The sequence below is a fragment of the Tiliqua scincoides genome, chromosome 9 (genome assembly GCF_035046505.1).
Source record: "Tiliqua scincoides isolate rTilSci1 chromosome 9, rTilSci1.hap2, whole genome shotgun sequence".
In the NCBI taxonomy this organism is placed as follows: domain Eukaryota; kingdom Metazoa; phylum Chordata; class Lepidosauria; order Squamata; family Scincidae; genus Tiliqua; species Tiliqua scincoides.
The window spans coordinates 10,725,483-10,738,281 of record NC_089829.1 but is presented as its reverse complement, the minus strand read 5'-3'; the positions used below and the strand labels follow the sequence as shown (position 1 = coordinate 10,738,281).

Here is a 12,799-nt window from a genome sequence, read left to right as displayed (position 1 = left end):
CTGCTTCTTGTTCTCCCACCTGGAAAAAGAAGAGGAGGATGTGGAGGATCCTCCAGAGTGGAAGATGAAGGATGGCGGAAACAAGAATGGTAGACTAAACTGTTGCAGACACCCTCCTCTCCTCCACACATCCCCTCTCTCTCTCTCTCTCTCTCTCTCTCTCTCCCACCCAGAGCATAAGAGAAGCAGAGGTTGGCACATCATCAGGTAAGGGGGCAACACTGAACAAGCTACCTCAGGCACTAAGGTGTCTTGGGCCACTCCTGTCCACTGTTCTGCTCCAGACAGCAGGTGGCAAATTTTATTTCTGAATCCTCAACTTGCTGTTAGTAAACCCAGGAAATAGGAGCGGAGAGAAGGGATTCTCTGTCAAACTGTTCCTCCAATATGCCTATTTACAACACACAGAGGGAATTTTTTTTTTTTGAATAGGGAAAACATTCCAAAATACCACCCTTCAGAGACCAGAATCCTGCCACCCCTGCTGACCTCACTCTAGGCCATGTGCAGACTGGGTCAAACACGCAGTTATTCCTTGACTGATACAACTGATCTGCCAAGATTCCTATCAAGAGCAAGTGTCCAGTGGCAGAAGGCTGATACTTCCACAGTGCTGTAGAGGGATGCCCCCTTGCAGGTTAGCATGCTTGGACTGGCTGGCTGGCCTCACATTGTTTCCTAGTGCAACAGTGCTCCCTGCTGCCTCAGTAGAAGCATGACACAATCAGAAGCCGCGTATAACAACATTCATGTTCATTCTGTACCCTGGTCCTAAACTGACTTCCTAAAAACAAGGCCCTGTCTGCCCTAAAATAATTATTAGATATGATGGAAGAATATTTGTAAGCCTAATGGCTTGCACACCCAAGACACACTGCAGATTTCCACAAGACCCCCAAAAGCTGGGGAAGGCTTATTTTTTCAAAGCAAATGTTACTAAGTGGGGAGGGAGGAGACTGAGAAAAGCAGAACATTAAGAGGCCATTCCATAGTGAGGGTTGAACTAAGGAAGGTAAGTATTGGCATTTAAACAAGGAAACAGAATATAAGAGCCAGAAGGTTCCATGGAAGCCATCTAGTCCAACCCCCTGCTCAGTGTAGGCGACTGTTACAGCATCCCTGACAGGTGGCCGGCCAGCCACAGCTTGGAAGTCTCCAATGAGGACAGTCCAACAATGCACGAGGCAGACTATTCCAGTGCCAGGCAGCTCTGCCTAACAAGGAAATTTTGTCTTATGCCTGGCCTCAACCTCTTTCCCTGTATTTCAACCCACTGGTTCTAGGTCTGCCCTCAACATATCAAGCTCTTTTAACTGTTCCTCGTACAGCCTGCTTTCCAGAGCTCTCCCCATCTTGGCTGCCTGCCTCTGAACCTGCTCCAGCTTAACAATGTCTTTCTTACCGTGGGGCCCAGAACTGGACAGTCTTCCAATGGCACAATCTTATGCATATCTACTCAGAAGTCACTCCCATTGTGTCCAATGAAGCTTAGACCCAGGAAAGCACGTACAGCAGGGGTGCTCAATAGGTGGATCGCGATCTACCGGTAGATCGTGAGGCAAAATGAGTAGATCGCGGAGTGCCGACCCCCCCCTTCAGGTGCCTCTGGGAGGAAACACCGGGAGTAAGGCCCATTGTACTCAATGGGGCTTACTCCCAGGTAAGTGTGGCTAGGATTGCAGCCACACAGCCTAATCCTAGGCATGTCGTCTCAGGAGTAAGTCCTGTTATACTCAGTGGGGCTCAAGGTACACCAACATACATTGTACACATAAATGCTATATGTTATGATGGCGCGAACATTGTAAAAAAAACTCTGGTAGATCTCTGGGCCTTGCTGGGTTTCAAAGTAGCTCTCGAGCCAAAAAAGTGTGAGCACCCCTGACGTACAGGATTTCAGCCCAACTAGTGCAGAACAGAGTGAAACTTTCTGTGACCTAGGCTCTATGCCTCTGTTTATGCAGCCCAACAGCACATTGCCATTTTCACCTGAGGGCTAGAGAGGCAACGTGAAACGTGCACTCAGGCCACACAGCCGCCTGCAAATTAATTAATTTGAAGGATTTAGATACCACTTTTCTGGGACTCGAAGTGGTGCGCCACATACAAGTTAAACATACAAAAGACAAAAACATTTAAATTAAAAACCATTACGATAAAACCATTAAAAACAATACCAGAGAAGATTAAAATATAGAACAGATGCAAAAAGGAAAAGCAGTGGCAGCATCGGCCCCTGCGACTGGACATTTTTCCTGCTGCTCAAACCGCAGCTAGGTCCAACATACCGGCATTAAACTGTGGTTTCCATATATTCATAGGCATCCAGAGAGACAAAGAGGTAAGGAGATCAAGGGTTGCACTTAAGGAGTGACAGTTCATTGGCAGAGATCTGCGCAATTTACGACCGTAGACCCTTCCCTAACCTTGTGGCCCTGGCATGCAGCGACTCTCCAATTCATTCATTAATAATTGATGCCAACTCCCAGAATATTATTTGCAGCAAGTAACGTGAATACCTCAAGAGTAGCCATTGAGCACACTGGTAGGATCTCAGACTTCACAGGGCTCTGGTGGGGAAATTGAGTCCTTGTGTGTGTCCTGGAGCCAGGCAGTGTAATAGGGCAACACAAGGAGGCTTATGTTGGAATGCCTGGGCCAGGAAGGAGATCAGGATTTAGTGGCAGAGCCATCATACATACTGCACCAATACCTAGTTAATGCTTAGGTGTCAGGCTGAGACTTAAATCAGTTGCTCAACATTAGTTAACAGATGTGGTTCGTGTAGTTGGAAAGAAGTAGAAAAAGAATATATGAACAACAACAAAAAATGCTTGCGGACATCTGCAGTAGTGACTGTTTCATTTCTGTTTAGCTCCTTGATGAAGAGTTAATGGCCAACAATGCATTGGGATTTATACTGCTGAGATTAGTAGACTTGTTTGTTTCTGTCACGTGATGCATACACCAGATTTTAAAACTGTCCCAATGATTTCTGGACACCTGGGCTTTGGTGCCCCCTGCCTGAATTTGAGAAAGCATTCAGAAAGCTTCAAACGTACCTCACTGAAGTTCACTGTGGGGAGCTGCCCTGGTCCAGCTTTCAGGGGCCTTGTGGCACTCCTCCAGGTCTTCCCAAAGAAATAGTGGTAGGTGGCATCAAAGAGGGTAAGCCGCAGTTGGAATTCTGCCTCCAACGTATCCTTCAGTACTTTCTGCAAAGTGGAAGATCAAAGCAGTGAGCTGAGTTAGTTTGGTCTGAGACCATCAGCATGAGGGGAGCATGGATAGAGAGACTATACAACCCAAAGCAGCAATTTTCAACCTTTTTCCATCTCACAGCACGTTAACAAGCTGCCAAAATTTTCAAGGCACGCCTTCAGTTTTTTGACAATTGACAAGGCACACTGAGCAGCTAGTGGGAGGTTCACATCCCCCAATGGCCCTACTAATAAATGACCCTCCCCCCCAAACTCCCACTGCACACCTGCAGATCATTCACAGCACATCAATGTGCCACCATACACTGGTTGAAAATTGCTGCCCCAAAGAATCAGAAAATTGCGCAAAACACCTTGCTGTCATTATCCCCATATCTTAAAGAAGACATAGTCCTGGATTCTCGCCCACTCTGATCTAATGAGACAGTTTTGTGTTAGCCCAATGACACACAGTGTAAAACTCAAAGACTTGGATTTCATGATATATGTGCCTGAAGGAAGCATCACCTGGAAAAAAGGGTGCATGCAGTAGGGAGCCCATACAACATCAGAAAGCAGGCCATCAGTATCGCACAAAAAAATGCTACACATTTAATCTCACAAAAAAATGGAAATTTTTGCCTTGTGGGTCTCCAACAATCATAGAAAATTCACAGGAAGGGTCTTTGAACACCCCCCCCCATTGCCCTCTTGCTCCCCAAACTGTCAGCAAGGCCAGAATTAGAACAAGGAAGCATTACCCTAGCAGCAAGGCTATGAAAGATTTAGTTACTCCTGCATTATTTAGCGAGCCAGTGCATCGACCCGTTGCACCACGCCAGCCTCCAGAGTCACCGGATGGGCTGTACACATCTCTGTTTGCAGGCTAGGAGGTGAAATGGAGGGGGGACTACAGAACCTGAAAAGAACAGTCCTAAAATCCTCTCTCAAGATGGTCCAGAGGGAGGGAGGTGCCCCAAATACTCAGGGCTGAGAGTCGGGCGAAAAACACATTAAAAGAACAAGAAAGGAACAGGAGGGACAACGAAAAGTCCAAAGAGCAGGCAAAGGGAATCTCTGCTGTCAGCATGCCCTGATTTTCTTCTATGACTGAATAGAGTCTGGGAGGTCTAGGAAGATACATTCCCTGGCTAGGTTAGGCCCCAGCCTCAGTAGGTTCTCTGTTGGAAGAAGTGTAGAGGAGAGGAAAGTGGTGGGTCAGAGCATCTCAAAGAGACAGTGTGGACTCAGATGTTCTAGCTCAGGGGTGTCAAAGATAAGGCTAGCAGGCTGGATGCAACCTGCAGAAGCTCTTGATCTGGTCTCCTGGCTCTCCCAGCACCACCACCAGCTACTCTCAGCTGCCAAGTTGGGCTGCGGTGTCAATGCTGAAAGGGCAGCCTGCATGATATTAGGCTCTTCCATATCTTAATATGGAATTGGGTTCCAATATATTGGGCTCTTCCATATCTTGAAAATATGATCAAGATTTCTGTATTTTCTCTTCTGTCATTTGCAGCCGAGTTCCTAAACGAGAAAAAGAAGGGCTTACTTCTGGTCATGACTTGCTTAATGACAGCACTTCCTGTTCAGGCTCTCAGCAGGCATCACGAATGCTATTCCGCCCACTGTTTGAAACAAGTTTGACACTCCTATTCTAGCTCACCACTCTCCCACTTCATTCCTCTCTTCCTCTTCAAAGCCCAGGAGAGATGGAGGTGGTCAGTAGCTGCCCCCAGCAGTCCACTTTCTGAAGCCTTGTGGCTTCCATTTGATCTACTGGATGGACCAGCCATAGTCACAAGCACAGCTGTCTCTGAATCCATCTCAAGTCTTAGCCATGAGGTGACCAGGCCCTAACCATTTCTGTTGGCAGAAATATGTCAGAAATACCTACACTGTTAGGCTCTGTAGAAAAGTCTGATTTCAAATGATGGTTTGGGAAGTGATGGCTTCTCTAATGACAGTAGCCATGATTGTAGTTTCAGTGTGCTGGAGAGGTGGGGGAACCCTCAATTGTCAACTATCAAGGACTAGATTAAATAGATTTGGAAGACTGTGTATGCTGGCTTCCCAAGGAATGGATGTCAGAGTTACAGATGGCTGTGTACAGGCATAATACATCCTTCCATGCCTTCACTCAGGTGCAACAGCACTGGGTCAGCAAGGGTCAGCTGTTTCAAGCTACATGTGTCTGAACTTCAGATCTCTGGAATGGAACTGGTCCATGTGAAGGAACTGGGAAAAATTAGTGTATCAAAGGAAGTCAAAGGAAGAGGACACAGAAGATCCACTTGTACAAAACTGGGTTTTACTGCTAAATTATTGGAAGGACAGCTTGGAAGAGAACATTTTCCTACACAAATTATTCTCCCTACTTTGCTGTATACAGGATGATTTAACACAAATAATCCAGCATTAGTTTCAAATTTGTTATTAACAATGTTTGTGTTCTTTGCACCTTGTACTTGCGTATGTATGTGCGCTGTGTGTGTGTAGTTTGCATTTCGAAATAACAAGACCTTCCATGTGCTTTCAGATCAGTGTTACCATCTTGCATTTCTGACTACAAATATTCTCCCACCTTCCAAACTGATATCGTTTCTTGCAAATTGGGACCTGAAAGACTCCCATACCTGCTTCATTAGATTCCCTTCCACACACTTCAGGGAACACTGAAACGGTGTAGATTCCCAGGGTGTCAGGGGCCGTCTCCTCTGGCTGTGCGGTGGCACCGTCAGGCTCTTCACGAAGACCCTCTGCCACTCGCCCATCTTGAGGCATTCAAACATTGATGCTGTTTCAATCCAGCCGCAGAGACGTTTGTCTTGAAAAGGGAGGAAGATAGCCGATCTGAGGCAGACTCAAAATGTCTGAAGGTTGAGGTTAAGGATTGCTAAGCTCACGCTGCAGTCACGTTCTTGGGGCAAAACCCCTTCTGCACCACAGGGGCAGATTTGCAAATACATCCATAGGAAGGGTGGCCATTTGCCTTGAGAGGAGAGTTTGTGCTAAATGTATCTTAGGGTACAATCCTAACCCCTTATGTGAGTACTTTCCAGCACTGGCATAGTGGTGCCAATGGGATGTGTGCTGCATCCTGCAGTTGGGTGGCACTCACAGAGGCCTCCTCAAAGTCAGGGAATGTTTGTTCCCTTACCTCAGAGTTGCATTCTGTCAGTGCTGGAAAGCACTGACATAAGGGGTTGGGATTGCAGCCTTAGCTGCTCTAGCCCACCATTCTCCTCTCTCCACACTTATTCTTCTGTTCCTACATTCTAGCCCACCACTCTCTTTTCCTCCATCTTCATTATGCTGCCCTAGCCCACCAATCTCCACTCCTGGTTCATTTGGATGCTCTACACACGCTCCTCTACTCCACACTTTCTCGTCTGACTATATTTCAACACACGAGCCTACACACACAAGCCTGTCCTCCACACTTCCTCTTCTGACTCCGTTCTGCTGCTCTAGGCTACCACTCACTTTTCCTCCACACTTCCTCTTCCACTCCATTCCCCTCTTCTTTTTTTGAACCAATAGAGAGGGAGGAGAAGTAGTGGTGCTGTGCCACTGTCTATGGGGCTGGCTGGGTGGTATTCATCGCACTATCTAAGAGAAGTGTTGGCTTTATCCTAAAGGCAGAAAGTTTGGAAATAGCTATATTACCTCTTTATCCACACTTTAGCATGGAAGTACATCACTCCTTTCACAGGCTATCCGCTGAACCTGGGAAGAGAAGGAAAATAAGATGTTTGGCTTCAAGGCCCTCAGAAGTCTGTAGGACAGCAAATATTCTCACAATGCTTCTTCAGTTGCTTACACTCTGCTGAAAGTGTTCAGATCATATGAGTAAAACTCTCTTGTATTAATTATTATGGCTACATGACTCTTCTCAGATTTCCTTCATTCTTTATGAATTCTCACACAAAAATACATTCAGAAAAAGAGAGACTGCAAATCAAGCTGAAACATCTTTACTCACAAGTAAGCTGCAAAGAGTTCAGTCTTTCTCCCAAGGTAGCCTGCCTGTCCCGGAGACATGCATCAGAGGCCCAGTTCTCTGGTCTGCCATTGGCAAGAGACCCAGTCGCTGGACACAAGAGGCAGGGCCTTTTCAGTGGTGTCCCTTCCGTTGCAGAAGTCCCTTTCAAATACAGACCCTTGCAGCTCCCCCACTTGCAGTTTTTAAGGAAGATGATAAAGATATTTCATTTGGCAATAACCTTCTCAATTCTGTAATCATGATCTTTTCTTTTTTTAAGCCATTTCTGCTCAACGTTGCATATACACAACAGGGACCAAAAGTGTACACCCATGGGCCGGGCAGAAATGGATTTTTAATGCTAGTTCTCTTAAGCCTTAATAAGCATCATTTTAACTATGTATCTATGATAAACCATGCATCTATTTCCATTCATTCCTTTGGTAAACCGCTTTAACTGTCTTGGAAACAGCAACCCAAATGCCAAGCAAAATAAAAAAAAAAAATATTAATTTAAATTAATCTCATTCCAGGTTTCAATTATGTGTCTGTGTTCTTCCCACCTGCAAACCCGATTCATACACCACATTCAATGCATGCACCATCTACATGAAACTTCTGATCTGTCTATAGCTACAGAGGTTCACGCTATCAGGTTCGACAACATGCATGCAGCAGTCGATTTGCCCAGGGTGCAAAAGGGAGCCTGCTTCCTTTGAACAAACAGGTTTCCTACTCTACATGGCCGAGCACTGAATGGCCAAATGTGGAATCTTAAACAGAGTGTTGGAAAGGGGAGGGAGAGGACTCCACTCTGCACAGGTCCAGAGGCACTCTTTTTATCAGGCACATGGTACTTGCTACCTCTTGAGACCAAAATGACTCCCTCTTGGCCTGTATACCAGAAGCAACCAAGAACCCAATTTATTTCTATCGCATTTGGGGATTGCCTTGGGGTTTTCCTCTTCTCTTCACCATGTTACGCTTATTGCTCTGTACATAAGAGCCCTGCTGCATCAGGCCAGGCCCATCTAGTCCAGTGGCCTGTATCCCACAGCAGCCCACCAGATGCCTCAGGGAGCACACAAGGGAACAAGAGACCTGCATCCTGGTGCCCTCCAGGAGGTTGCACAAGCCCTTCATGGCTTGCAACCTGTGATGGACTTTTCCTCCATGAATCTGTCCAATCCCCTTTTAAAGGCCTCTAGGCCAGACGTCTTCACCACATCCCGTGGCAAGGAGTTTCACAGGCTAATTACAAGCTGGGTAAAGAACTATTTTCTTTTGTCTCTCCTAACTCTTCCCTTCCACAGGCATCAAGGCCTGACTCCATCATCACATCCTGTGGCAAGGAGTTCCACAGGCTAATCACACTGTATTTGGCTTCCTAGGTAGGATGCTACAAAAATGAGTACACTCTGCACATGTTCAAAGGCACAGTTCCTGCCAGGTTTCAGGCACTTCCTTTACAAGGGGGGTTTCAGGCCTGAGGGAAAACCGAAGGGGGGCCAAAGGAACATTCTAGAAGCAGGCAGAACAATGTGGAAGGGGCAGCCCCACATGGCAGTTTAAAAAAAACAGTCAGGTTTATTGAAAATGAAAATATTACCAAAATTAATGTTTTTATTCCAGAATATTCCGATTATTTTGAAGAGAACTTTTTTGAAGAAATGAATAAAATTACTACAAAATTAGTCTGGCAAGGTAAAAAATCGAGAATAAGATGGAAATTACTTCAAGAGGATAAGAAAAAGAGCACGATCTGAATTACCAGGCTGGGAATTATATTATCAAGCGGCAGCCCTAAACTAGATTAAAAATTGGGAGCTCATACCAAATTCTAAAATTTTAATTTTAGAAGCACATGATCTACAAATAGGCTGGCACACATTCCTGTTTAATGATAGTCAAACAGAATGGATATTTTAGACAACACATTTTAAGAAGATCTTTAATTCGGATATGGGAAAAGATAAAATACAAGATATACTCTAAATTACCCAGATGGATAAAACCGCTTGAAATAGCAACTAATTCGAACTGGATTAAAAAAGACCAAAATAAATCATACAACAATCTGTTGAAAATTAAAGGAGAGATCTTAAGTAAGTTTGAGTTAGAAGGGAAAGGAATAAGATTGGACTGGTGGAATGAAATGCAAATAAGAACAAGATTACGAGAAGATCAAAAAACAGGTCTACTCAGCATGTGGTCGATCTGTGGAACTCCTTGCCGCAGGATGTGGTGATGACATCTGGCCTGGATGCCTTTAAAAGGGGATTGGACAAGTTTCTGGAGGAAAAATCCATTATGGGGTACAAGCCATGATGTGTATGCGCAACCTCCTGATTTTAGAAATGGGTTATGTCAGAATGCCAGATGCAAGGGAGGGCACCAGGATGAGGTCTCTTGTTATCTGGTGTGCTCCCTGGGGCATTTGGTGGGCCGCTGTGAGATCCAGGAAGCTGGACTAGATGGGCCTATGGCCTGATCCAGTGGGACTGTTCTGATGTTCTTATGTCTTATGTTCTTATGGGTGATTTGAGCCAGCTACCTTCCTCACAGAGCTATTGTAAGAGTGAAAAATGACAGAACTGAGCATGCTGGGGAGAAAGTGGGACAGAAAGAGATTCCAGCCAGGCTCCGCCTCCAGGACGTCAATAAATAAGAATATGCTTCTTTACCCTGCGTGTCATTAGTCTGTGGAACTCCTTGCAACAGGATGTGGTGGTGGCGTCTGGCCTGGATGCCTTTAAAAGGGGATCAGACAGTTTTCTGGCCTCCAGGGCCACATCCTTATGTGTCACCCATGCAGTACCTGCCAAAGTCTAACCCATTTTCCTCACCTGTATCTGTAATAAATAAATAAAATATGTAATTAAAAAAAAAAGACAGGCAATCAATCAGCGGGCGCTAAGCCTTGCCCAAGGGGCGGGGCAAGCACGGTGGCCCCAAAGTCTATGACGTAAACCGCGTCAGCCAATCACAGGGCACCCATTTTTGGCCTGCGACACTGACCACTCCCTGGTGTGCAGCAGAGTGAAACTGCAAACAAAGCGACTGTATCACACGAAAAAGGAAGGAAGACCTCGCATTGATACCAGCAAGACCCGGGATCAGAGAAAAGTGGAGGAATTTGCACAAGTGCTTGAGGAATCTCTTCCAGGCCCGGCCGACGCAAACGCATCCAACAGATGGGAACATTTCAAGAATACCGTTTACAACACCGCCTTGTCCATATTCGGCAAGAAGACCAACAAGGCGGCAGACTGGTTTGAAGCCCATTCTGAGGAGTTGACACCAGTCATTGAGGAAAAGAGGAGAGCTCAAGCAGCATACAAGGCCTGTCCCAGTGAGCGCAACCTGCAGGTCCTCCGAACTGCTCGCAGCAAAGTCCAACAGACTGCCAGGAGATGTGCTAACGACTACTGGCTCCAGCTCTGTTCCGAGATACAGATAGCAGCTGACACGGGCAACATCAAGGGGATGTATGATGGTATCAAGCAGGCCCTAGGTCCAACACAGAAGAAAATTGCCCCTCTGAAGTCTGCCACAGGCGAGGTCATCCAGGATCGGGCGCAGCAGATGGAACGCTGGGTGCAGCACTACTCTGAGCTATATTCCAGAGAAAATGTAGTCACCGAAGAAGCACTGAACAACATTGAGTGCCTGCCTGTGCTGGAAGAGCTTGACAGTGAACCAACCCTAGAAGAACTTCAGGTGGCCCTGGACTCCCTTGCCTTTGGCAAGGCACCTGGAAAAGACAGCATCCCTGCTGAAGTCCTAAAATGCTGCAAAGAGATCATCGTCACTGAGCTGCATGAAATCCTCTGTCTCTGCTGGAGAGAAGGTGGAGTACCTCAAGACATGAGGGATGCAAACATCATCACGCTGTACAAGAACAAAGGTGACAGGGGTGACTGCAACAACTACCGCGGCATCTCTCTCCTTAGCGTTGTAGGAAAGTTGTTTGCCCGAGTTGTACTAAAGAGGCTCCAGGTACTTGCAGAGAGCGTCTATCCAGAATCGCAGTGTGGATTCCGAGCCAACAGGTCCACCACTGATATGGTATTCTCCCTTAGACAACTGCAGGAGAAATGCAGGGAACAACGACAGCCACTCTTTATAGCCTTCATAGATCTCACAAAGGCTTTCGACCTGGTCAGCAGAGACGGCCTCTTCAAGATTCTCCCCAAGATTGGATGTCCACCCAGGCTCCTCAGCATCATCAGATCTTTCCACAAGGACATGAAGGGCACTGTTGTCTTCGATGGCTCCACATCAGACCCTTTTGACATCCGAAGCGGAGTGAAGCAGGTCTGTGTTCTTGCACCAACCTTGTTTGGGATTTTCTTCGCTGTCCTGCTGAAGCAGGCCTTTGGATCTGCAACAGAAGGCATCTATCTCCGGACCAGATCAGACGGAAAGCTCTTCAACTTCTCCAGACTGAGAGCAAAATCCAAAGTCCAGCTGAAATGTCTGCGTGACTTCCTCTTTGCCGACGATGCAGCTGTCACTACCCACTCTGCCAAAGATCTCCAGCAGCTCATGGATCGTTTTAGCAAGGCCTGCCAAGATTTTGGACTGACAATCAGCCTGAAGAAAACACAGGTCATGGTTCAGGATGTGGACTCACCTCCCTGCATTACAATCTCTGAGCATGAACTGGAGGTTGTCCATGACTTTGTGTACCTTGGCTCAACGATCTCCGACACTCATTCTCTCGATACCGAGCTAAACAAGCGCATCGGTAAAGCAGCTACCACATTTTCCAGACTCACAAAGAGAGTCTGGTCCAACAAGAAGCTGACGGAACATACCAAGATCCAGGTCTACAGAGCTTGCGTCCTGAGTACACTTCTGTACTGCAGCGAGTCATGGACTCTTCGCCCACAACAGGAGAGGAAACTGAGCGCTTTCCACATGCGCTGCCTCCGACGCATCCTCGGCATCACCTGGCAGGACAAAGTTCCAAACAACACAGTCCTGGAACGTGCTGGAATCCCTAGCATGTATTCACTGCTGAAACAGAGACGCCTGCGTTGGCTTGGTCATGTCGTGAGAATGGATGATGGCCGGATCCCAAAGGATCTCCTCTATGGAGAACTCATGCAGGGAAAGCACCCTACAGGTAGACCACAGCTGCGATACAAGGACATCTGCAAGAGGGATCTGAAGGCCTTAGGGATGGACCTCAACAAGTGGGAAACCCTGGCCTCTGAGCGGCCCACTTGGAGGCAGGCTGTGCAGCATGGCCTTTCCCAGTTTGAAGAGACACTTGGCCAACAGTCTGAGGCAAAGAGGCAAAGAAGGAAGGCCCATAGCCAGGGAGACAGACCAGGGACAGACTGCACTTGCTCCCGGTGTGGAAGGGATTGTCACTCCCGAATCGGCCTTTTCAGCCACACTAGACGCTGTGCCAGAACCACCTTTCAGAGCGCGATACCAGAGTCTTTCGAGACTGAAGGTTGCCAATATATATATACATTTTTGGGGGGTCCAAGGGGCGGGGCAACACACAGAATCTACGAGACCAAAGAAAACAACCAGCCAATCGGCAGACGCTAATCCCAACCGAAAAAGGGCGGCGCCAGACCAGGGGCCCCGAAGTTTA

At 46.8% G+C, this 12,799-nt stretch overlaps 1 protein-coding gene across 1 annotated transcript in view; it reads right to left on the bottom strand.

Annotated features, from left to right (window-relative positions):
• The window catches only part of NPHP4 (nephrocystin 4), a 156,310-nt gene extending 149,379 nt beyond the window's left edge, over positions 1-6,931 (bottom strand). The window contains exons 1-3 of the mRNA XM_066637431.1: positions 6,870-6,931; positions 5,837-6,027; positions 3,063-3,215 (exon numbers count right to left, since the gene is read on the bottom strand). Coding sequence (XP_066493528.1) covers positions 3,063-3,215; positions 5,837-5,992 — 309 coding nt within the window. The 5' untranslated portion in view covers positions 5,993-6,027; positions 6,870-6,931. The remainder of the gene's footprint in view (positions 1-3,062; positions 3,216-5,836; positions 6,028-6,869) is intronic.
• Between the last annotated feature and the right edge of the window lie 5,868 nt (positions 6,932-12,799).